The sequence below is a fragment of the Notamacropus eugenii genome, chromosome 3, assembly GCF_028372415.1.
Source record: "Notamacropus eugenii isolate mMacEug1 chromosome 3, mMacEug1.pri_v2, whole genome shotgun sequence".
In the NCBI taxonomy this organism is placed as follows: Eukaryota; Metazoa; Chordata; class Mammalia; order Diprotodontia; family Macropodidae; genus Notamacropus; species Notamacropus eugenii.
The window spans coordinates 202,750,632-202,775,600 of record NC_092874.1 but is presented as its reverse complement, the minus strand read 5'-3'; the positions used below and the strand labels follow the sequence as shown (position 1 = coordinate 202,775,600).

At 40.9% G+C, this 24,969-nt stretch overlaps 1 protein-coding gene across 1 annotated transcript in view; it reads left to right on the top strand.

The window, feature by feature from the left end:
• Positions 1-2,313: 2,313 nt before the first annotated feature.
• The window catches only part of LOC140531951 (uncharacterized), a 64,792-nt gene continuing 42,136 nt past the window's right edge, over positions 2,314-24,969 (top strand). The window contains exons 1-3 of the mRNA XM_072650565.1: positions 2,314-2,369; positions 5,325-5,980; positions 9,124-9,190. Coding sequence (XP_072506666.1) covers positions 2,314-2,369; positions 5,325-5,980; positions 9,124-9,190 — 779 coding nt within the window. The remainder of the gene's footprint in view (positions 2,370-5,324; positions 5,981-9,123; positions 9,191-24,969) is intronic.

Sequence of the window (24,969 nt, the reverse complement as noted above, 5' to 3'; positions counted from 1 at the left end):
TAATAGGTGTCTCCTCTTCCTTTCTTTTTAACTCTCTACAATCTGGTTTCCAAGGTTGGAAAACTTCTCTCTTCAAAGTTACTAACCATTTCTTAATTGCCAAATCTAATGGCCTTTTTGCAATTCACATTTTCTGTGTCTCTGCCTTCTGTGACATTGTCAATCACCCTATTTTCCTTGATATTCTCTTCTAAGCTTTTGTGACACTACTCTCTCCTAATTCTTCTTCAACCTATCCTACTGTTCCTGAATCTCCCTTGCTTGCTCTTCAACCACATTATGCCCACCAGCTGTAGACGTCTCACAGAGATCTGTCCTATTATCTCATTAATTCTCATGGATTCAATTATCATCACTCTGCTGGTGCTTCTCACTACTTATCCAGTTCTAACCTCTCTGCTTACCTTTCAACCAGAATCTTTAAATGAGATATTTTGAACTGGATATCTTATAGACATCATAAGCTTAATATGTCCAAAATTGAACTCATTATCTTTTCCCCAAAACCTTTCCCCTTTCCACACTTTCCTATTATCATCCTTTCATTCCCTAGACTTATAACCTAGTATTATCTTATATTCCACCCCCTCTCTCTCTCCTCCCCATATGCAATCTGTCAATTTAATCTTCATAACATCTTTCACATATACCCCCTTCTCTTTTCTAACACAGTTACAACTCTGGTGCAGGCTCTCATCACTTCATGCTTGGACTGTTGCAACAGCGATAGGTTGGTCTACTTGTCAAAGTTTTTCCCCACTCCAGTCCACCCTCCACTCAGCTGTCTAAGTGATTTTCCTAATGCACACATCTGATCATATTACCCTATTACTCAGTAAACTCTAGTAGCTCCCTATCACTTCCAGGACCATCTATAAAATCATCTGTTTAGACTTTAAAGCCCTTCATAAGCTGATATACATCCCAATCTTTCCAGTCTTCTTACACATTAGGCTTAATGTGGCCTCCTTACTCTTTTTTTCACTTGGTATTTTATTTTTTTTCAATTACATGTAAAGGTAGTTTTTAACATCTCCTTTTATAGCATTTTGAGTTCCAAATTTTTTTTCTCTTCTTCTTTCCTTTCCCACCTCCCCAAGATGGCAAGCAATCTAATAAAGGCTGTACATGTACAATCAGATTAAACATATTTCCACATTAGTCAAAGTGTGAAAGAAGAATAAGAACGAAAGGGAAAAACTGCAAAAAAGAAAAAAAAAAGAGAAAATCGTATGCTTCAATATGCATTCAGACTCCATAGTTCTTTTTCTGGATTTCGGTAGCATTTTCCATCATGAGTCTTGTAGAATTATCTTAAATCGTTGTATTTCTGAGAAGAACTAAGTCTCTCAAAGTTGAATGTGGCTGTTACTGTGTACAGTGTTCTCCTGGTTCTGTTTGGTTCACTCAGCATCAGTTCATATAAGTCTTTACAGGTTTTTCTGAAGTCTGCTTGCTCATCATTTCTTATATAGTATTCTATCACATTCATATACCACAACTTGTTCAGTCATTCCCCAATAGATGGACATCCCCTCAATTTACAATTCTATGCCACTACCAAAAGGGCAGCTATAAATATTTTTGTACTTGTAGCTCATTTTCCCTTTTTCATGATCTCTTTGGAATACAGACCTAGTAGTGGTATTGCTGGATCAAAGGGTATGCATATTCTTGTGGCCCTTTGGGCATAGTTCCAAATTGCTCTCCAGAATGGCTGGATCAGTTTACAACTTTACCAACAATACATTAATATTCTAATTTTCCCTTATCTTCTCCAACATTTATCATTTTCCTTTTTTGCCATATTAGCCAATCTGATAGGTGTGAGGTAGTACCTCAGATTTGTTTTCATTTGCATTTCTCTGATCAATAGTGATTTAGAACATTATTTCACATGACTGTAGATAGCTTTAATTTCTTCATCTGAAAACTAGCCTTCTTACTCTTCTTCCACAAGATCTTCTATCTCCTGATGCAAGATGTTAGCTAGCTGTCCCCATGCATGGAATGCTCTCCACCCTCATCTTTGCCTCCTGGCTTTCTGGGTTTCCTTCAAATCTCAGAAAAAAATTCACCTTTTACTGGAAACTTTTCCCTATCCCTCAATTCTATGCCTTCCTTCTGTTAATTATTTCCTATTTTTTTTTTCTGTATAACTTGTTTATACATAGTTATTTGCATCTGGCTGTACTATTAGATTGCGAGCTCCTTGAGGGAAGGTACTGTGTTTTAATTTTCTTTGTATCCCCAGGTCTTAGCATTTAAGTATAGAAGGTTCTTAATAAAAGTTTATTGACTATTGACTTGATAATGACACAGAAACATGACCTTCGGGCTCTTTCTCCTAAAGATGCTCAAGTCTCTAGGTGTGAACCTAGGTCTGGGGTGGTGAAAGTCCTAAGAGGAATTTTAGCTGAGGCTTAAATAACTTATAAGCTAAATAAGTTCTATAAATCTAATTGCTCTGGGGCACTTAGCCCATTAGGAGACCTTCAGAGACCACCTATGGCAAATAAAGGTCCAAAAGGTAAAAGGACTTGCTCAAAATCACACAGGCAGTTAGTAGCTGGTTGGTTATTGTCCTTTGTTCTTGAAGAGGACCAAAACGACAACACTATGCTAGAGTCATAATGTGTCTGACTGTGGCTGATCAGAACAATATGAGCTCAGAATGTTCTACTACAGGTCAGACACAAATAATCCATGTGAACATTGGGGTGGATTCTCTAAATTTACAGTTAGTGGCAGAGCTGTCAGGAAGATCCAAAATTCCACTTGGCACTCAACTCACTGCTCCTCTCATTTGCCCAGAAGATCTTTACCTTTTCTGTGTCATGGATCTTCTTTTGCCCTCTGGAAAAACCTCCTGATGCCTTTTTAGAATAATGTTTGCTACCTACATTAATAACTGAAGGAAGTTCTAAGCTTCAGTTAGAGATTAGTGAAAATAAAAGTAACTTTTTTTTCCAATCCCAGTTCACAGATGCCAGGTTAGAAGAACCCCTGTACTACACCAAGTCTGCCTCTTACTTAAGACATCACAACAGAGATGTTAAACTCTGAGCTCTTAATGTAAAAACTTGGTTTTCTATCTATATTGAGGGTTGTGTTTCACATGCAGTACAGGGATATCGCTGTGTGGCTTAAAGGGACATAGAATAGTCATCTCTAGCCTCTTTTCCCCTCTACTCTTCTTCAAGAGAGACTTTACTTTATGCTTGGAGGGATATCAGGATTTTGGGGCCAGAAATTTCTTTACTCTGCTTTCATCAGAGAGAGGGCAATTGAGCTAGAATTGTATCTATCTATTCCCTTAAATATTATTAGTCTCAAGGATGTAGCTTTCAGATTCAAACTAACTTCTGATTACAGTTTCATTAGTGGGGGGAAAGAAGGACTCCAAACTTGATAATCAAGGTTTGACGCCCTTCTTATGAAATACCAGTACCACAACAGACATACAAAACAAGTAGCAAAGAAACTCATTTATCCAAATCATCGTAAAACATGGAAATCGGAGAAAGTATATATACAATACAGAGTGAAGTTCTCCCATTGTGGAAGTTCCCCAAAGTCTCTAGTATTATAAGCTGGGGGGACAAGGGACATGAGGAATTCAGCTGATTTCTCCCCAGAGTTTCTTCCTTCAGCAACCTGAAGTGGGTTTGGTATCTTTCATCTCTTCTTTAGAAGCCAGAAGCAACCCTCAGAACTGAAAAGACTAGACTTGGAGGAGGTCCAAAGACTTGGAGATTCTCCAGCTCGAGAAGGAGCAAACCTCTCCTCTCTCTGACTCTCTCCAACTCTGCCCTACCCCTCACTCACACATAGGGCATTGATCTACACCAGTATAAGCAGACCCATACCAATGGGCTTTGGGGCTCAGGTTACATATCACCATATCAGCCTTTTTTTGTCCTTCAATCCAATAGCAGACACTAGCACTTATTACACAAAATAATTGTCAATATGATTTCTGAGCTGTCCAGAAATTAAAAAAAAAATCAACTTCACACCTATCAAATGAGGGAGGTATGGTTAGAAGCAGTTTGAAAAAAATTTAGGAGTTTTCTAGACTGTTAACTCAATATGAATCAACAATATGGGGGGGGGGTGTCACAGAAAGTTAATCTAATGTTACCCTGCAATGAAAGTGGCAGATTGTCCAGGAAGTAGTCCATCTACACTGGTCTATATCTATAATATTCATTTCTGGGTATTGCCAAGCCGGACAGTGTCCAGGGAATGGCACCTCGACACTGAAGGTCACTGAGATTACTTGAAGACCCTGGGAATGGTTAGTTTGGAAAAGATTTTGGGGAGGAACTTCAGATATCTTCAGGTACATGGAGGAGGGATTGATTCTTGTTCTAAGCTTGGTCTACTTAGAGGGTTGAACTAGGAACAAACGTATATAGGCAAACAGGCTTACGGAAGGGAAAACACTGTGACAATTAGATTTCTGCAAAAGTGTTATGAGCTGCCTAGGGATTTAAGTGGGTTCCCCTTTACTGAATGACTGGATGTGCTTTTTATAGAGGGAAATGCCACCAATGATCAATTTTGTTTCCTGGGGAAAACGTCACGGGATATTCCTCTCCCCTTGCCCCCCAAGCAGTGCAAGTCTGCCCTGAAATCAACTTCTGAAAAACAAATTTGCTTGAGTAAGTATGGGAGACAGACTTGGAAGATAAGGTCCCTTTGGTAGGGAGACAGAGACTCTGGGACTCTGGACACTGCGTGAGGCCTTGGGAGGAAGGCAAAAGAGGTCAGGAGGGAGGAGCTTACCTGGGGCAGAAGCCCCTGCTAGCTTTCTATTTTAACTAATTATTCTGTCTCCCAGGGAGGTGCTAAACCCGGTTGTTTCTAAGCGGATGAAAGAGTGTAAGTGCCAAATTGTGGTTCCACGGGACACAACTTAGTTGCTGAGCTCTAGTTCTCCTTCAGGTGAGTATTTCTGAAAAAGCTGATGTTTGGCCACAAGTGAGGATAGGTGGGTAGAAAAGACCGAGAGACTTAGAGCAGGGAAGCATTTGGGGGGGTCCTTGGGAGCTGAGTCCTCTAGCTTGTCACGCCTCTACCTTGCTGCTGACGTGTGTAATTAAAGGGGGAGGCTTTGTTTGGTGTGTCCATCGAGGACCAGTGTTGCTTAGCGGGAGGCTCACTGGGTTTAGTATCAAGATGTGGATGTGAATCATGGTTCTGTTACCCGTGTGACCACTCAATGTTCCCTCTCAGTGTCTCAAAAATAAAGTTGTTGAGTGGCTGGATTAGGAGCTCTCCATCTGAGGCCCTTTCCTTACTCCACCAATCACCCTAAGACAGAGTGTGAGGACGCAGGACGAAGTCGGGCCGGGGCAGGACGGGGCAGGACGGCCCTGCGCCCCGAACCCTGTAGTTTTCTGCGCACCTCCATTCCCTGTCCAACTCCCTCTCCTCCAGAGGACTAGTCAGTCATTTCCCCCACTCTGGAAGACCTTCAACTCCTCCCCCGAATCTGTTCTCTCCTTCTCCTCGAAAGCCCTTCCCCTTCATTTCTCCTCTTTAGCTCGCCCTCCTCTTCCTTCGGTCTCCCCTCCTCTTTCCTCTTACACTCCCCGCTCTCCGGGGCTCTCCATCCCCCTCCTCGGCGCGGGGTGCAGTCTCAGCCCTAGTCCAGCCTTCCCGGGAAGCCACAGCCCCGCCCCTCCCCCAAAGGAGCCCCCCGCCCCGCCCCCCGTTTCCACTGGCGGTGGCGGCGGCGGCTGGAGCGGGAGTCTGGGCGGCGGCTGGAAGCTTCATTCCAGCCCCCCCAACCCCCACTCCTCCGCCCGCCCGGAGGCCGGGGCCCCGGCTCGGCCAGGGCGGCGGCGGGGCTGGGGCGCTGGCCCCAGGGCCGGCCGAGCGGGCAAAGTTGCGGAGACTCCCGCAGCCCCGAAGAAGAAGGGGCGGGGAGGGCCGGTGCGGGCCGGCCAGCCAGGACGGAGCCTGCCCCCAGGTCGGCCAGCGGGGCCAGGCCAGGGAGACGAGGGAGCGGTAGGAGGAGGGCGGGGTGATCGGGCATGGGGAGGGGGCGCGGGGGTCCGGACTCAGGGTGCCAAGAAGGGCTGGAGGGGGCACCTGCAGGGGGGAGGCGGGAGGATATTGGGAAAGTTTCTTGGAGAGAAAGAGGAGAATGGGATAAAGAGGAGAGAGTTGAGAAAGTCTGGGTAATGGGGAAGGCTAGCCTGGGGCAGGAGGCAAAATGGGGGGGGGGGGAGGCAGGGTGCAATGGAGAGCCTGGGATGGTGGGTCGTGGGGATAGGGAGAGCATATTGGAGAGCCAGGAGCAGGCGGCAGGGTGCGGTGTACTGTGTAGGGTGAGGGAGGATAGAGGGCGGATAGGAGAATCTGGAGCAGGAGGCAAGACGGAGTGGTTGGATGTGGGGCGAAGGCGGTCATTTTTGAAGAGCCTGGGGCAGGAGTAAGGACGAGGGTGAAGGAGGGCGTTTTTGGAGTACTAGGGCAGGAGTAGGGAGGAGGTAAGGTGAGGGAAGAGAGAGACCTCTTGGAGAGACTGGGGCAAGAGGCAAGATGGGGTGGTAGGAGGTGGAGTGAGGGGATTTGGAGGGAGCCCATTTATCTGGTAGGGACTTCTGGTTGAGTGAGAGGAAAGAGACAGGTAGGGGATTACTGGGGACAGGGCAGAATACCCACAGTGACACCATTAATGGTAGTTAAGACTGAGATCATAGGGCTTGTAAGGAGGGTGGTAGAATCATTCACTTTATACAGGTGAGGATACAGAGTTTCAGAGGGGTTGACTGGCCCCCAAGTTACAGAACTGAGCGTCAGATACGGCGAACGAACCTAAGCCTTCTGACTGCTGGGATTCCTAGTATAGCTCTTTTTTGCTCTGGGGAGGGGGCTTAGAGGGTTGCTGTTGTGGAGTGTCTGCCTTCATTGCCTTTTACACCCATCAGCATTTAGCTTCAAAGTGGGATTATAGGCACAGGGAGGATATGCTTCACAGGAGGTTATTTTGGAGCAGTTCAAGGCCTGGGAGGTAGCCAATCAGCCTGCATGAGTTTGGAGGGTTAAAGAGTTTCAACGTTTTTTTTTTTTAAATTAAAACTAGGAAAGAGTTTTTAGAATTTTTTTTTCATAGAATTGTGCCACAGAATTGGTAAGGACTTGAGAGTTCAAGTCCAACCTCAGTTTTTATAGGTGAAGAAACTGACTTGCCTACGGTCAGGCAGTCAGTAAATTTCACAGCTGGAATATATTTCCTCTCAGCCTTGTGCTCTGCATTTGTGTATCTTGGAGCTGGAGCTTCTGTATCTCTTCCTTGTTTCAGAGAGATGTAGTTCCCTTCCCTGACCTCTCCCCAAGAATTCTTGCAGTTTCTGTGACTGATTAGAGCCTTTAGGAAAATGGGAGAGGCCTCTGGCTGCCATCTTTGTAGGTGGGGAAGCAGAATTATGTCTCCAAATATGACTGAACTTTTAAAGCCTTTTTCTTGCCTCTATCACTAAGATCAGATAGAAAATTCTGGAGGCCTGCCCATACTTGGGGAGAGGGGAAGAGTCTAAAAGTACACCTTAAAGCCTTTGTTCTGTCAGATTCCACTTTTTTTCTTTCCTTCCTGTTCCCTTCCTCCCGTTCTCTGCAGAGATACGATGGCAGAGATCCCACTTCTTCCAAGAAGCTTTCCTTGACTAGCTTAGAGGAATCATAGATTTGTGCTCAAATCCATCTTACGCAACAATATTTCTTTCCCTGATAAATATATCCATGGAGACATTCCTATGTATCACTTTATTGAGAAGTACAGTCAGCTTTTCATTTATCTGTACAGGGGAGGAGAGTAGCATTATAGAAAGCTAAGTTATAGATAATAGATAACAGTTTAAACCCCTAGACCATTTATTTATATTTGGCTTAGGAATGCAGTCAGAGAGACAGATATTTATACCCACCCCCTTCCCTCTGGCCCAGCCCTGATACTACTGACTCAGCTGGGCTTCCATGAGGAAGGAGGGGGATCTGGATGATTACAACTCTCCTGACTAGTTAAAGTTAAATGTAACAGTCTGGGGTTTGTGCTTGCCTCGTCTCACTTACCTTTAAGCTCCTTGTGGCCATATCTCTCGTCTCAATCAATAAACATATTTATTAACAGGTATTACCTGTTCTATGCCTGACTCTGTGTTGGATACTGAGGATATAAAGAAATCTTTAGACCCAGTCCTTAATTAGGCTGAAAGCTGTTTGGGTAGATACACTCACACACACACACACACACACACGCACACACACACACAACTGTGTTGAGAATTATGTGATAAATGCCAAACGAGTAAGCTTTATCACTTTATTTATATAATACCTACAGTGTGCCTAGCACCAGGTTAGGTGGGGTGGGGGATGCAGAGCCATACGATAGGGTCCTTGCCATTTAAGACCTTACAATCTAATTGTGAAACAAGCTTTGCAAATATGAAATGAAAGAATGCAGCAATCTTCTCCATTTGACTACCACCACTTTTGTTGATTATAAGGCCCAGGGGGCTATGCCTGAGTGTCCTTGGTGAGCATATTGGCCTTAGCCTGGCATCCTTTTGTCCCCAACCTACTTTTTTACCTTTAGCTACTAGTATCTACCCATATGAGTCTTCTCCAGCTTAATTCATTGTCCTCTGAAGACGCCTTGCTTAGTTCTACCTCCCTACCTTTGCTCATGTTGTTTTCCCCAACTAGAATGCCTTTCCCTATCCTCTCAGCAGCACATATGTGAATACCACCTATCCTTCCAGGCTAGCACTCCTTGATTTCTCTCCCCTAACTCCTGTGACCTTCTCCTGACTCCTATGACTCCTAACTCATTTGGAACTTTATCATTCACTATTATTTAACCATTTCATGTATGTATGTTGTCTCCCTAGAAAGCCTGAAGGCTTCTTCAGGCAGGAACCATGATGCATGCTCTTTCTGTCTTTTAGCACCTAGCACAGTGCTGGACATATCTAAGGTGCTCAGTGAATGTGTATCAAATGAATGTATTAATGATGGGCGACCACTGGCTCCAAAGGGAGAGGGTCACTGCCAGCTTCTCTAGACTGGTTACCTCTTGGATGTTCATGGATATCTCTTTTTCCACAGGAAGACCCCCAGATTGCCTGTTGTCTGTAAGCAGCCAAGACATTTGCAGGAGGAGAAGAGAAGACAGGTCAGTAGAAGTTTGAGGAAGTCATATTACCTCGCTTACTTCTTGATTGGGTGGTAGGAGATGAGAGGATCCTATCTTCTTAGTAGGGGATGGAATGACTGGGTTTTGGGGACTTGGAGGAAGAGAGAATTCTGTACCTTCCTTATTTCTAATTTGGAGCTAACACCATTTTTGACTTGTAAGGTCATTTCAGCCTTTGCTGACTGTCCCCACTATATGGGAGGATCTGAGGGAAGCAGGAGAGGCCTGTTAACTTCCTGCTTCCCACCCTTGAAAACCCTGGGGGAGCCAGGGTGGAACAACTGCATGGAATACCCAGGATTCCTGGCCACTGGGTAGAGTTTTCAGGGAGTCAGGCTGTTCCTTCTCTGCTCCCTTCTCCCCTGTCCCCTCAAATATAGGGCTCCTTCATAGGCCACTGGGTAAACTTCATGCAGACCTCATGATGTTCTTCCCCCAACCCCGTTAGGTAACCAACACATTTTTTGCTCCTTGGTGGCTCTTTGCCAGGAAATTTGCTTCCTTGTGAGTCCCAGCAGGGTGGCCTCAGAAGGGAGCAGGGAATAGCTGAGTCTTATGTTGGTCCTGAGTTGTAGTAGTTTTGCACGTTGCCTGCAGGTCGGGTACCTACAATACCACCTTTGTTGTCCCTGTAGAAATGTTGGGCAGGTCTCTCCTGGGCTGCTCCCTGGGACCGACTCAGGGGAGCTTTGGTTTCATATACTTGCATGCCACGTTGGAAAGGAGTGGGAATGTGTGAGTTCCCGTTTTAAGAAACTCTCCCTCCTCGTCAGTGGTCTTGATGGCTATCAGTTTTCAGCTATGCTGCTTTGGGATTTGGGGTGCTGCCTGTGTTTGGGTGGTCAAATACAGCCATGCAACCTGGCATGGATCTGAAAGAAATCAAGCCAAGCTGGAAATCAGGATGTGGATAAAGAAGAACTTGAATATGAAAGGAAAATTATACTCATGTTGCTGGTACTAGCTTTCTTCAGATTTTTCGAGCTTGCCTTTGGAGAAGAGTGGCAAAATCCTTAATTTGTGGAAGGTTTTGGAGTGGGTGCAGAAACTGGAATCATCTAATTTCTGATGAAACCAACTTGGACAAAGCTCTGAGGAGAACTCAGGGGTCTTCACCACCCTGCATGTACAGAGAAACCATTACCTTTCTTCTTGGCCCTCTCCATCCTCCCCTCTCCTTAAAGAATAATGGCCATCCCTGATGGTTTTGATCTCCTCCTGCCTGAAAAAAACCTCTTTGGTCTTTTGTTTTGTGTCCTTTGCTGTTGATTATGAAGGTTTGAAAGCACAGAGTTAATAAGTAATCTTAAAAAACTGCTTTCAGTTGAAAGCTGGGGGATGGGGGGAAAGAAGTTGTTTACAGAGATGGTATGGGCCCCCTGGCTAGTAATCAGGTCTTTGTATTCTGATTGCAAACTAGTGCTGGGCATGTTTTGATTATAAATCAGTAATTAAATTTTAACTGGATTCCAAGGTGTCTATGTTATCATCTTGGATGGACCCTGGCCTTTCAAGTGAGTAAATTTAGCACCATCTGTGGTCAGATGTTGATTATTTACCCGGGATTTCCCTCTTCCCTAACCCCCAGGCATAAAAGTGTACCTGGGTACCTGTTTGTAGGGTAGAACTGGGAAAGAATTGGGGACCAGAAGTGTGAGTATGAGTGTATGTGTATGTGAGTGTTGTGTTTGTGTGACTGCTTTCGGGCACATAAATTGTTTTGTGTGACTTGGAGTCAAGAAGACCAGAATTTAAATCCTGCTTCTGACATCTGGTAGTTGCGTGCCACACAGAGCCATGGACAAATCACTTAACCTCAACTTTTTTATCTGTAAAATGGGGAAAATTATACCTTGGGTAGGTTCTGAGGTGCTGATGAGCGGTGTATGTGAGCTATTTTTCAAACTCTGAAGCACTATGCTTTTAATAATCATTCTCCTATCTCTTTTAGTGGAAGGAGGGCTAGATTTGGAGTCAGCAAACTTTGGTTAGACTCCCAGCTGTGCTACTTTCTGTACTTGAGTGACTGTGATTTCTCTGGGCCTCTGTTTCCTCATCTATAAAATGAAGTTGAGTTAGATTATTTCTAGCATCTTTTTAGGGCTATGCTTACGATCTTTTTATTCTGTCACCTTCCTCCATCCCATTAATATGGATATTCTGTGATTTCAAAAAAATTTTTTTTCAATTAAGACTTTTTTTTCTCCCACACTCCTTAACATAATAATCCACACACAAAGAAGAAAAAACAAAATCCTTGCAACCAATATACATAGTTAAGTAAAGAAGATTTCCTCATTGGTCATGTCCAAAAGTATATGTCTTAAATTACATTTGGAGTCATTTTCAGAAAATTGTTATTTCCAAAGTTTTACAAAGCCCAAACTGTGTTGGGAGCTGTATTCAGGGAACAGGAAAAGGAAAATTAATGGAGGAAAAAGGGACAGGAAATATTTGGGTAGGGCGCAGGGAGGGAGGGAGGGGCATGAGCTATATAAATTTTCAATGGTAATGTGGTTGTTTTAAGAAAAGGATACACAGATCCTTCCTTGCCAAATTTTGGGCTGTTGTACATATTTCTCCCTTACTGTGAAATTTGTGCTAGAAGTGTTAGTGGTTTTTCCCACTAGGATAATAATCACCAGCATTTGCATAATGCTTTATGGTTTGTAAAGTGCTTTACAATTATTTTCTCATTTAATCCTTACAACAACCCAGGGGGATGGGTGCTATTATCATCCCCATTTTACAGATGAGGAGAATGAGGCAAACAGAGGTGAAGTGATTACAGCTAAGTAAGTGTCTGAGGCTGAATTTGGACTCAAGTCTTCCTGACTCCAAGTTCATCACTCTGTTCACTGTGATGTCTCAGGGATGATCTTATGGGACCTGTGACTATTGAATCACAGAGAGGAGGGAACTTACTACCTCTTAAAACAATCCCACTTTTGGACAGCCTTGGTGATTAGAAAATTTTTCTTACACTGAGCAATTTTTCACTCATTGTTTCTAGTTCTACCCTCTTGGTGCCATTCAGAGTAAGGCTCACTCTTCTGCATGTCACCCTTTGTGTACTTGAAGACCCTTAATATTTTCCTCCTAAATATTGTCATCTTAAGACTAAATAGCCTTAGTTCCTTTGACTGATCCTTGTATAGCATGGTCTCCAGTTCTCTCACCGTCTTGATCACACTGGTGGATGGGTTCTAGTTTGAACAAGCACTTATTTAACACCTACTGTGGGTGTGCTAGAACTTGGTGTATACTAAGACAAAAGTCAAACAGTCCTTGCCCACAAGGAACTTATGTTCTCCTTAATGTGAACCTTACAGTACTATATGTAATGTTAGCTTTATAATTATTTTACTGAGGGAAACATTAAATCTGTGAATAAATAAATGCAAAAAAAATATTTTCGGGGCTAGGAAACATCATTTACCCATGGGGGTAAGGGCTTGCTTAAGAAAGACTTTATGTAAGAGGTCATGAGTGAAGAGCTAAGGAATTAAAGAGATGGAAGTAAGGTGGGGCCGACACAAAGGACAAGAAGCCTATACAAAATCATGGAGGTGGGAGATGCAATGTTCCGTCCTCCCCAAATCTTTATTTACTCTTAAAAACTTATTTATTTATATTTATTGTTCATTTTAAAAAATAAATTTTAAAAATAAAAACAAGTAAATAATAAATAAACATAAAAATAAATAATAAAAGTAAAAGTGTAAAAATAAGAATAAAAAATAAATAAAAAAATAAAATTTTAAGTTCCAAATTCTCTCCCTCCCCCCCAGCTCCTTCCCCCACCCTACTGAGAAGACAAGCAATGTGATCTCAGTTATACATGTGAAATCATGCAAAACATTCCCCTATTAGCCATGTTGTGAAAGAAAACTCAAGAAAATGGAAAAAAGTGAAAAAAGTTATACTTCAACTTGTACTCAGAAGTTCCTCAATTCTCCCTCAGAAGGTGGATAGCATTTTTCATCATGAATTGTCTTCAGACAATTATAGGATCATTGTATTGATTAGTTGCGACATCTTTCACAGGTGAGCCTTATTATAATAGCCCATTATTGTCGTTCTTGTTGTGTTTGTCCTTCGTTGCCAAAGAAGACCATGCCATCGGAGAAATGATGACATGACTTGCACTTGACTTTGTTTTCAGTGAGTGAGGGAGGGCTGTGCAGGTCACCAGCCTCACTTCTCCTCCAGAGCCATCTGGATCCAGTGACCAGATATTCATCAGGATGACTGGAGATGGCTCCGGATGCAATGAGATATCTTGGCTTTTTAGGCTAAGGTCTTTTCAAGTACTCACTTAGAAGGAGGTAACACCCATTGATTGAATAGGACTCTTTAAGAAGTAGTCAGAGAATGTCCCTTTTAATGAGCAAAAGAAAAAAAGCAACTAAATCAAACTGTGAGGGAAAGAGAAACTGTTACTAGTGATAATCACTCTAAACCAGCCATTAAGTGGAGCTTGGGCAGGGACCCCTTGTTGTCTAGCCTATGTGCTTCAGAGCATGCTGGGTTTAAGGTTTGGGACTAGTGTGCAATGATCTGGTTCTGCTCACTTCATTTTGGATCAGTTTGTATAGATCTTCCCTTGTTTGTTTGTTTTTTTTTTGAAACCATCCCTCTTACTGCTTTTCCATCACAATTATATACCACAACATGTTCAGCCATTGACCAGTTAATAGGCATCCCCTCAGTTTCTCATTTTTTGCCACCACTAAAAGGGCTGCTAAAAATATTTTTGTACACAGAGGTACTTTTTCTTTGATCTCTTTCGGATACAGCCTTAGTAGAGGTATTGCTAGGTCAAAGAGTATGCAGCATTTTATAGCCCTTTGGGAATAGTTCCAAACTATTTTCTGGAATGGTTGGACCAATTCACAACTCCACCAACGTACATTAGTGTACCTATTTTCCTGCATCCCCTCCAACATTTGTCCTTTCTAATAGGGGCGAGGTGGTATCTCACTGTTGTTTTAATTTTTACTTCTGTAATCAGGAGCATTTTTTCATATAACCATAGATAGCTTTATTTCTTCTGCAAACTGCCTGTTCATATCCTTTGAACATTTAAGGATTGGGGGAATGGCTCTTAATTTTATAAATTTGGCTCAATTTATATTTGAGAAATGAGGTCTTTATCAGAGAAACTGTAATTTTTTATATTATTTTATTAACTGTGGTACCTTTCAACAAAATGTTTCCCTGATTATGTCTTTTAATTAGGTCTGTTTTTGCTTTTGATTTGTCTGAGGTCACAATTGCTACCCTTGCCTTTTTTTTTTAAACTACAGCTGAAGCATGCTAGATTCTTCTCTAGCTCCTTATTTTAACTCTGTGTGAATCTTTCTATTTTAAGTGTGTTTCTTGTAAACATACTGTTGGATTCTGGTTTCTAATCTATTCTGCTATCTGCTTCCCTTTTTGGGATGAGTTCATCCCATTCCCATTTACAGTTATGATTATTATGTATTTCCCTCTTTCTTATTTCTTCTGCTTTTCCTTCTCATTGTCTTTTTACTCTGTTCATCCTCAAAATTCTGTTTTGCCTCTGACCTCTGCCTTGCTTAATCTTCCTTTTCTTTTATCATCCCCTTCCCCGACCTTCTCTTATTCCCTTCTTCTACTTCTTTGTTGGGTAAGATAGTTTTCTCTAGATAAATATGGAAATGTTTTGCATGATTGCACATGTATAACCTATGTCAAATTGCTTATCCTCTTCGGGGGGGAAGTGTAGTGGGAAAAAGGAAGAATATGGAACTCACATTTTTAAAAATGAATGTTAAAAATTGTTTTTACATGTAACTGGGAAAAAATAAAATTATTTAAAAAAGAAATATCTGGGTTGCAGGGCTAAATCAGTATAGCGCATACCATATAAGGTGATGAATTAAATTTGTAATATATAATTTCTTATAAAAAAGATAGATTTATGTACCAGAATGTGTATGTATGTGTGTGTGTGTATGTATATATGTATATATTCTTCCTTCTTTGAGCCAGTTCAGTGAAAATGAGATTTAAATATTGCCTGCCACCCCTCCCCTGTTCTGCCTTCCACTGGAAAAGCTCTTCCTTGCATACTTTTTTGTGTGACTTTTCTCCATTCTTCCTCACCCTTTTCCCAATACATCTATCTTTCTCACCCCTTCAAACTTTTTTTTAGATCATCCCAACAGAATTAACTCATTCCCATGCCCTCTGTCTACAGAGATTCTCTCTAACTGCCCTAATAATGCTAAAATTCTTTAGGAGTTACCTGTATCATCTTCTTATATAGGAATGTAAACAATTTAACCTTATGGAGTCCCTTACGATTTCTTTTTCTTGTTTGCCTTCTTATACTTCTCTTGAGTCTTGTATTTAAATGTCAAAGGCTCTGGCCTTTGCATCAGGAATGCTTAAAAGTCTTCTATTTCATTAAATATCCATTTTTTTTCCTCCAAAGAATTGTACTTAGTTTTGCTGTGTAGGTTATTCTTGGTTGTAATCCTAGTTCCTTTGCCTTCTGGAATATCAAATTCCAAACCCTCCACTCCCTTCACATGGAAGTTCTTAAATCTTGTGTGATCTTGATTGTGACTCCATGATATTTCAGTTTATTCTTTCTGGCTGCTTGAAATATTTTTTTCTTTGATGTGTGAGCACTAGAATTTGGCTTTAATATTTCCAGGAGTTTTCATTTTTTAATTTCTTTCAGGAGGTAATTAGTGGATTTTTTCAATTTTGATTTTTACCCTCTAAATCTAAGATATCATGGCTATTTTCCATTAGAATTTCTTGAAATTTGATGCCTAGACTCTTTAAAAAAAATTATCATAGCTTTCAGGTAATCTAGGACACTTAAATTATCTCTCCTCAATCTATTTTCCTGATCAGCTGTTTTTCTGATGGGATATTTCAAATTTTCCTGTTTTTTTATTTTTTATTTTTAAAATTGTTTCTTGGTGAATCATGGAGTTATTAGCTTCCACTTGCCCAATTCTGATTTTTAAGGAATTACTTTCTTCACTAAGCTTTTGTACCTCCTTTTCCATATGACCAATTTTACTTTTTAAAGAAGTTTTTCTCTGTAGTTGAGTATTGTGCCTCTTTTACCATTTGCCCTATTCTGTTTTTTAAGGTATTATTTTCTTCAGTATTTTTTTTGTGCCTCTTTTACTCGACTTTTAATTCTCTTTTCATAATTTTCTTGCATCACTCTCATTTCTTTTCCCAGTTTTTCCTCTTCCACTCTTATCTCTTTATCTTCTTTAACTCTTCCATGAATTCTTATTGGGCTTGTGTCTCATGAGCACTTTTTTTTTTTGAGGCTTTTCTTGCGGATGTTTTTAACTTCATTGTTATCTTCTAAGTTTGTGTCTTGGTTTTCCCTGCCACTGTAGTAGGTTTTCATGGTCAAGTTGTTGGGTTTTTTTTGTGGTTTACTGCTCATTTTCCCAGCCTATTTCTTCACTTTGAACTTTATTTTAAAGTTGAGTTTGCTTACCAGAGGATGGGGAGGCACTCTCCCAACCTTTAGATTTTGTCATGCTGCAGTTTTCAGGGCTAGTTTTGGGGGTCTGCAAATTTTCAGTGTTTGCAAGGTAGTATGATCTGGGAAGAGGTATGGTCATTGTTCTCTTGGTCTGTGCTGTGGTCTTTACTCAGCCCTACAGCCTCAAGTGCTAGTGCTCTTTTTGACCCTGGAATTGTGACCAGGTTGCTTGCTTTCCTGCCATAGCAAGCTCTAATGCTTCTTTCTGCCTTGGAACTCAGACCAGGGCCCTTGCTCCCTTGTGACCAGCTATGACCCAGAACTACCTTTGGACAATAGAGTTGCTAATCAGTGCCACATTCGGCATCCAGTGCCAGCAAATGGACTATTTGAGGGAGATTGAGGTAGGATGAGCTGGGGCTGAAGTGTTAGAGGTCCTTGAATGTCAAACAGAGGAATCTACATTGAATAGGAAGTAGGGTGTCACTGTAAATTGTTTTACCTGAAAGAGGTAAAACAGGTTATCTGAAACTATGGGCAGAAGCCTCTGTTAGACATTTTTTCACTCACTACTCCCTCTTCCCAGCCAGGACCTTGTGTATGGGGTTGTGTTTGTGGAATGTCTTGGACTGTTATGAGAGTCTAGAGTTAGAAGAAACTTTAGAGTTTATTGAGTCCAATTTCATCATTTTCATAGAATCACAGATCTCACAGTTGGAAAGGGCCTCAGAGGGCCACCTACTTCAAACTGCACCCAAACAAGAATTAGGTCTCAACAAGGGGTCAGCCAGACTGCTCCAAAACCTACAGAGAGGAGGCAGAAGGTGGTGTGTGTGTGTGTGTGTGTGTGTGTGTGTGTGTGTGTGTGTGTTGGGGATGGGGGACTAGTACATTCCCTTTCAAGGCTGCCCATTCACTTTTGTTAGGAAATTTTTCTTTATCTCACATTCAAATCTGCCTTGCATGTTTTTAGTCCTCCATGGACATTAAAACTTGGCAGGCTCAAATTGGGTTTTGGATTTGGGCTCTTATATGACATCATTATTTCTGTATTTTTTTTTTTGCCACTTCTTGACTCTTGCTCTTCTATACTGGAAAGCTGTACTTTGTTTAGGAAAGAATGAGATCAGACAAAATTAGGGGAAAAGTAGTATAATGAGAAATTAGCGGGGTCCTCAATGCTACCCAGGGGCTCATTGTCACAAACAATGCCATGAAATTGCCAGTAGGGGGGTTTCTCCCCAGTTCTAACCATTTCTTTAACTCACTTTTCCCTAGAGAGCTCAGGCTTGACTTGACAAAATATGCTTTTCCAACAACAATTCTCTTTTATCTGTTCCACAGATTATGCGTTAATCAAACTTAAACAAAGGTAGAGTAGGCTTAGAGTCTCCTTACCTCCTCTTAGGACCCCTTAAGAGTAATGCTTCATAGATTAAAAACACTAATTCCCCCATCCCCAAATTCTTTGTCTTCTCTTTCCCTACTTCCCTTCCTCCCTGCTCCTCCAGGGTCCATGTCTCTTATAATCTGTGGTATGGGAGAACTAACTGATGTGACTCAGTGAAATAATTGGCCATGGAAGTGATATGGTCAGCATGGTCAGGCAGTTAAAGTAACCTAGCTGAGTTTAGGAGACCTGATGTATCTGCATGTCTTGCCAAACAAAGAGTTAATGCCATTGAACCGCTTTGTGGCATGATTTCTGTGTCTTCTATTTATAAGCACCGTGTGCTAGATTTTAAGGAGAGATTAGAAAGAAAGAGCATAAACCTCCAAGAAGTCCACTTTTCTATGCAGTGTCTGGAACTGGAATAAAACTTTGCAAAAAGGCCTAGTCTTGACTGGCAGCCACTCTCCTCCCTCTTGGCCCCTGCCAAGACTTAGGGTTGTTAGCAGAGCTTTAATTTTCATAATGGTAGGGAATTGTAACTTTGTTCAATCCACAAATATTTATTGAACATGCTAATTCCTTATGGGGCCCAGAAGCTTCAGTAGTGTTACGAAACAGCAGCAGGGCCCAAGTGTTTTTTTGCAATCAACCACACGTACAAATCTAATCATTCCCTCTGAGGGAGGCCTAGGATCCTCCCTTCATCATTTCAGCAATTCAGTTCAATGGGAATTTATTTATCACCTACTAAGTACAAGAGAAAGCTAGGGGGCACAGTGGATAGAGTGCTGGGCCTGAAGTCAGGAAGAAGTCAGTTAAAATTTGGCCTCAGACACTAAGTACGTGAACCTTGGGCAAGTCACTTAACCCCATTAGCCTCAGTTGCCTCATCTGTAAAATGAACTGCAGAAGAAAATGACAAATTACCCCAGTATCTTTACCAAGAAAATGACCCCAAATGGTGTCACAAAAAGTTGGGCACAACTAAAATGAGTGAACAGCTAAGTGCAAGATACTTCTGTGCTAGATATTTTAACATTTACCTTGATTTTTATCAAGTACATTCAAGTTTTAAATTGTGCTAGAAACCACAATGTGAAAAGGAATTCCAGAAGAGACCACACTCATCAAAGTCCCCAAGACAACTTGAAGAATAATTACTTTTTGAGGCCATTTAGAGATCTCCTTACTTCCTGGTAGGGCTAACTTGGGTCTGCTCAGGCCTGATGGGGATGTTCTGAACATGATAGAATTTAGAACTGAAAGATCGTAAGGATCATCTGGGCTTGTCCATCCATCTTAGGTATGAGTAAACTAAGGCTTAGTGACTTGTTTGAGGTCTTAAGGTTATTAAGTGTCAGTGTTAGAGTAAAAACTCATGTCTCCTGAATCTGGGCCCATTGTTTTTCCTACACCAATATGCTGTTTCTTTGCCAGTCTTATTCATTTTAGCCCAACCATCTGGGTATATACATATGAATTTGTCTCTGTGTGTGTACCTCTTAGACTGTGCATATGTGACTATCCTATTCTTCAGGATACTTTCATTAAAGCCAGTATTTGAGTTAATAATAATATGCCTCTCAAGACTTTTGCTACAAGATTATTATTTTCATGAGACATTTAATTTTCATTTGATTATTTAATTAAATTATTAATATTTGTAAAATGCTTAGCACGGTTCCTGGCCCATACTAGGTACTTAATAAATGATCGTTTCTCTTCTTCTTTGCTATTGTGAGAAACTTAAGACACTTGACTTACCAATTCCTAGTCATCTGCACAGTAGGACTCTTTCAAAGTCTCTCTCAAGAACTTTGGATTTGACTGTGCAACATGGGAGACACTGACACAGGACCATTCAGCATGGCATGCCCACATCAGAAAAGGTGCTGTGCTCTATGAGCAGAGCAGAATTGAGATAGCACAAAGTAAACGTAGGATGTGCAAATATTCACACGGACTGTCTGTGCCCAACCTGTGCTAGAGCATTCCGAGCTCGTATTGGTCTGATCAGCCACAGCTGGACACACTGAAATTTCACTTTATCACGGTGATGTCATTTTGGTCCTCTTCGAGAATGAGGGACGACAACCAACCAACCAAGGAGAGAATTTACAAATTTCCCACCCATTTCACAGATAAGGAACCCTGAGGATAAACAAGGATAAAACTCAGTGACCCTAGTTCTTGACTTTAGCTGGATCTATCTCCTTGCTTCATTTGTTTCTTATTTCTTCATCAGTGTCACCTGAACCTCAAAAACTTTAACAGTATTTGCTGGCATGACAACTGTAAGGGATGTTCTTGTTTTGTAATCAACCCCAACTAATCATGGAGATGAGGGGCCCATATGTGTTAATTTGGTTTGATGGGATGAACTCTTATCTCTTTGGAATTTCTGTGCCTGCTTATAGCTGCTTGACTCAAAATTGACTTGGAAAGAAAAGAATAATTCTAGTTAAAAATCAGAGGATCCTAAATTAGCAGCTTTGGGGTCTTTCTCATTATTAACCCTACGGTTAATAATTGATCCAGAGTTGGCTGTTTTGGGAGTTTGGAAGTAGGTGGGTGAAGAGAATGGGTAGCTGCAATGGTTAGCTCCAGAATTATTACATTTTTTTGTATGTGTTTTAGATAAGATGATGGAGAGAAATAATTTAATACATTTATTAGAACAGAAAGAGACCCTAAAGATCATCTGGCCTTGCCGACCAATCTTACATATATGGGGAATCTGAGACTTGTTTGAAGTCATATAGATATTAAATGTCACCATTAGGATAAAAACTTAGGTCTCCTAGATCTAGGTCCAGGACACTTTCTACTTATTTTTCTTTAAAAATATTTTCTTGTTGCTGTTTACTTTTTTAAAAACATCACTGGTACTTCCCAATGACATTTGGAATAAATAAATCCTGTCAAGCAAAGCAAATCAACACATTAGACATATCTGAAAATGTATGCCTTTTTCTTTACTCACGGCCCATCTCCTCTCTGCCAAGAGGTGGGAAGTGTACTTTTTCTGTTCTTTACCTGTCCTCTTGAGGGCAGCTAGGTGGTGCAGTGGATAGAGGACCAGTGCAGGAGTCAGGAGGATCTGAGTTCAAATCTCACCTCAGACACTTGACACTCACTAGCTTGAGTGACCTTGGGCAAGTCACTTAACCCCAATTGCCTCATCCTGATGAATATCTGGTCACTGGATTCAGATGGCTCTGGAGGAGAAGTGAGGCTGGTGACCTGCACAGCCCTCACTCAAAACAAAGTCAAGTGCAAGTCATGTCATTATTTCTCTGATAGCAATCTTTAGCAATGAAGGATGAACACACACCTCTCTTTTTGAAATCATGATTGGGTACTGAATTGAACAATATACTGAAGTCTTTTGTTGTTGTTTTCCCCTTACATTATTGAGATAATTTTATAAACCATCCCCCTCATTTTGTTAATTTCTTTCTGTATTGTGCCATCTTTCCAAATTTTTCTGAATTTTTTATCATTTCCTAGAAAACAGTAATATTCCATTACACTTGGAAGACATTAAGGTTCTGAAGGGACACATTTGTTTCCTCTGTTAGAATCTTAGATAGATCATCATGTGGCTCTTTTAAATTGGTCAAATAAATTTGTCTTTCTAGGTTTCTCCGAACTCTTGTGTTTGCATTTCAAATTTCCTATTCAGCTCTGTCTCCCCCTCCCCCATCAAAAATACTTGAAATTAATCTATTCCCATGGGAACTCTGGATTTTGACTTTGACATTCCTTGAACTTTTCCTTTTGCTTTTCTTTCAGGGGGTGATTGTTGAATTCTTTTTATCTTTGCCTTTTGGTTCTAATAGATTTGGGCAGTTATCTTAGGATTTCTTGAAATGTAGCATTGAAATTATTTGGCCTCCTTGTTTTTAGGGAATCTATTGATTTTGAAATTTTCTTTCCTTGACCCATTTTCTGCATCAATTTTTTTTGTATCAGGTATCTCATATTTTCTTCTATGTTTGTCAATATTTTGGTTTTCTACTATTTTTTGAAATCTCATGGAATCATTGATTTCTGTTTGCTTAGTTTTCAAGGATTCCATTTCTTAGGTAAGGTTTAGCACTTTTTCCTCCAATATTTTCCTTCCATTTCTTTCCCTCAGTGCTCTTATTTTACTTTAAAATTTTCTTCATTTTTTTCCCTAGATTTTCATGTAGAAAATCCATTTCATCCTTTGAGTCTATTTGCAGTTGTTAGGGAATTAAATTTGCAGTAATCTGTGGTGCTGCTCTCTTTAGCTTTGGTTCCTGAACTGGGGCCCTGTGCCAGGGCTGGGTTCCACTTCTTGCTGCGCTTTTGGGTGAGATGGTCAGCTCTGCTTGGTCTCATCCTGGACCTTTGGTTTTGTTGTGCTAATTGTACTTCCTGGCATCCAATCCTTCCTGGAGGGTTTCTAGTGTTCGATCATGGAGAATTGTTTCTCACAGCTGAGGAGAGAATCTTAGGGATCTCTGAATTTCTGGGTCTGTCTATCTCAGCCTTATCATGGCTGGTTGGCTTCCTTTTGGTTGCTGACTTATGGTCCCCACACTGGGACTTACTCAGAGGAATTTTCCATTCTTGCGGCATCTGGATTCAGAACGTTGTGGACCTCTTGTGTCTCAGCACTGGTGGTGGCAGAGGTGCTTCTTTACTCAGAGGACTCCCTTCCCTGATGTTTTTGGGCTTCTGGTTGAAATTTTGAGCTGGAACAAGCCATTTGTTATATTTTCTCATTTGGTTTCTTGATTATTACCAATTGAGATTTTTGTTGGAGTTGGTTTAAGGAAACTGGACAATCAGCCTCTTGTTCAGGGTATCCATTCCCTAAAAACTTTCACAGGGCTAAGGAGAAGGGACCATATTGAGGTAGATGGTGATAGCATTGCTGTTCTGAGGACCTGGGTCCTCAGAGGATGTGGGTTCAAATCCTGGCTTCATCATGTAGTGTCTGTGTATCTCTGAGTGTGTCACTGAGCCTCCTTTGACCCTAGTTTCCCTCATTTGTAAAATGATCTCTAAATCCTTTACAGCCTTAAATCCTGTGAACTAGCAAACTGACTCCCTTGAAACTTCTATGTCCCATTTTTAATCTGGCCACAAAGCCATGTTTACCTTGGCCTCCTGGTAGGATATTGCCAAACTGAATAGCCTTTTCATTTGGGTCTGTCATGATGTAAGGATGTTACTCAACCTAAATGGGTCCTTGTCAGGGAACTTGTAAACCTTGGTTTTTTGAATGGAAAATTCCTGGTGTTTCATGGGCCCCCCATTGCTAGTTGTGTTAGCCAGCTGGACCCAGGAGATGCGATCACAGCTGGATTGGCTCCAAGACCTGTTCTTTGTAGAAAGCAGGCTCTCTGGCCTTGTGCTTATTGAGAGGCTATCTGGCAGTTTGTTTGCTTGGGCTGAGTCATAAAGGTCTCTTTTCCTTCAGGCACTGGGCTTAAGTCATTAAGGGTGGATTTGATTAAAACCATTTTTTTAGTTGTTTCTATTATGAACTTAACAAACACCAAATAAAATGAGATTTACCATTACAGAGCAGAAAGGAAAAAAGGAAGTTTGTAGCTGGGAAACTGCTTGCTTCTCTTTCCAAGTACACAACAAATTCAGCATATTATTTCAAAGCTGTCTTGCTCCTCTTTCCTGTGGATTTTCCTCCTGTTCTCGTCTTTATATTTTGTAACTGCTTTGGTGACCCACTTTTCTTCTTTTATCATTTTGGCAACCTTTTGGCTAGCTCCTGTGGTTGGCTGTTCATTTCATTGATCACAGTTCTTACGACTTTCTTTATAATGTTGTTTTTATTGAATAAATTGTTCTTCTGGTTCTGCTCACTTCATTGGCATCAGTTCATTCAAGTCTTTCCAGGATTGTCTGGGACTATCCTTTTTGTTATGTCTAACAGCACAGTGATAATCAGATACATGCACACACACATACATATACACACATATATACATACATAGATAGATAGCATAGATACTAATAGATATTGATACATATATCGATATCTATCTTGATAGATATCTGTATGTTCTATATATCTACATGTATACACACGTTAGAATTCATTCTGTTTTCACTCATTTGATGGGTGCCCAATGTATTTCCAGTTCTGTCACTACAAAGGGAACTGCTGTAAATATTTTTGTACAAGTCCTTTTCCTTTTTCTTTGACCTCTTTTGGTATAAGACTAGTAGTAGTATTGGTAGATCCAAAGATATACACAGTTCACTGATTTTTTTTATTCTGTGTGTATCTCAATTGCATGTAGCTACTTGCATGTTGTCTTTCCCTCCCTCCACTGATTGTGAGCTTCTTGTGGGTAGGGACTGTTTTGCCTTTCTTTTTAGGTTCTATTTAGGTTCTATTAGATTCTTAATAAATGCATGTTTAACTTGGGCATAGTTCCAAATTGCTTTCTAGAATGACTAGATCAATTTGCAGCTCCACCAGCAATGTATGTATGCCTGTCTTCACGCTGCCCCTTTAACAATGGCCATTTTCCTTTTTTTTTTTTTTTTTTAATATCTGCCAATCTGCTGGGTATTAGGTGGAACCTTAGAGTTGCTTTTAAATTATATTTCTCTAGTTTTTTTGTGTGATTTGGGACATTTTTATATGATTATTGATAACTTGAATTCCTTTTAGAACTTCCTGTTCGTATCCTTGAAGTTTGTCAAAATGGAAAATAGCTCTTACTCATATATTTGAATAAGTTCCTTATATATTTTGGATATGAAGACTTTATCAGAGAAACTTGTTAGAGATTTTTTTCTCCTCAGTTAACTGTTTTCCTTATAATTTTAACTACATTGGTTTTACTTGTGCAAAAACTATTAATTTTA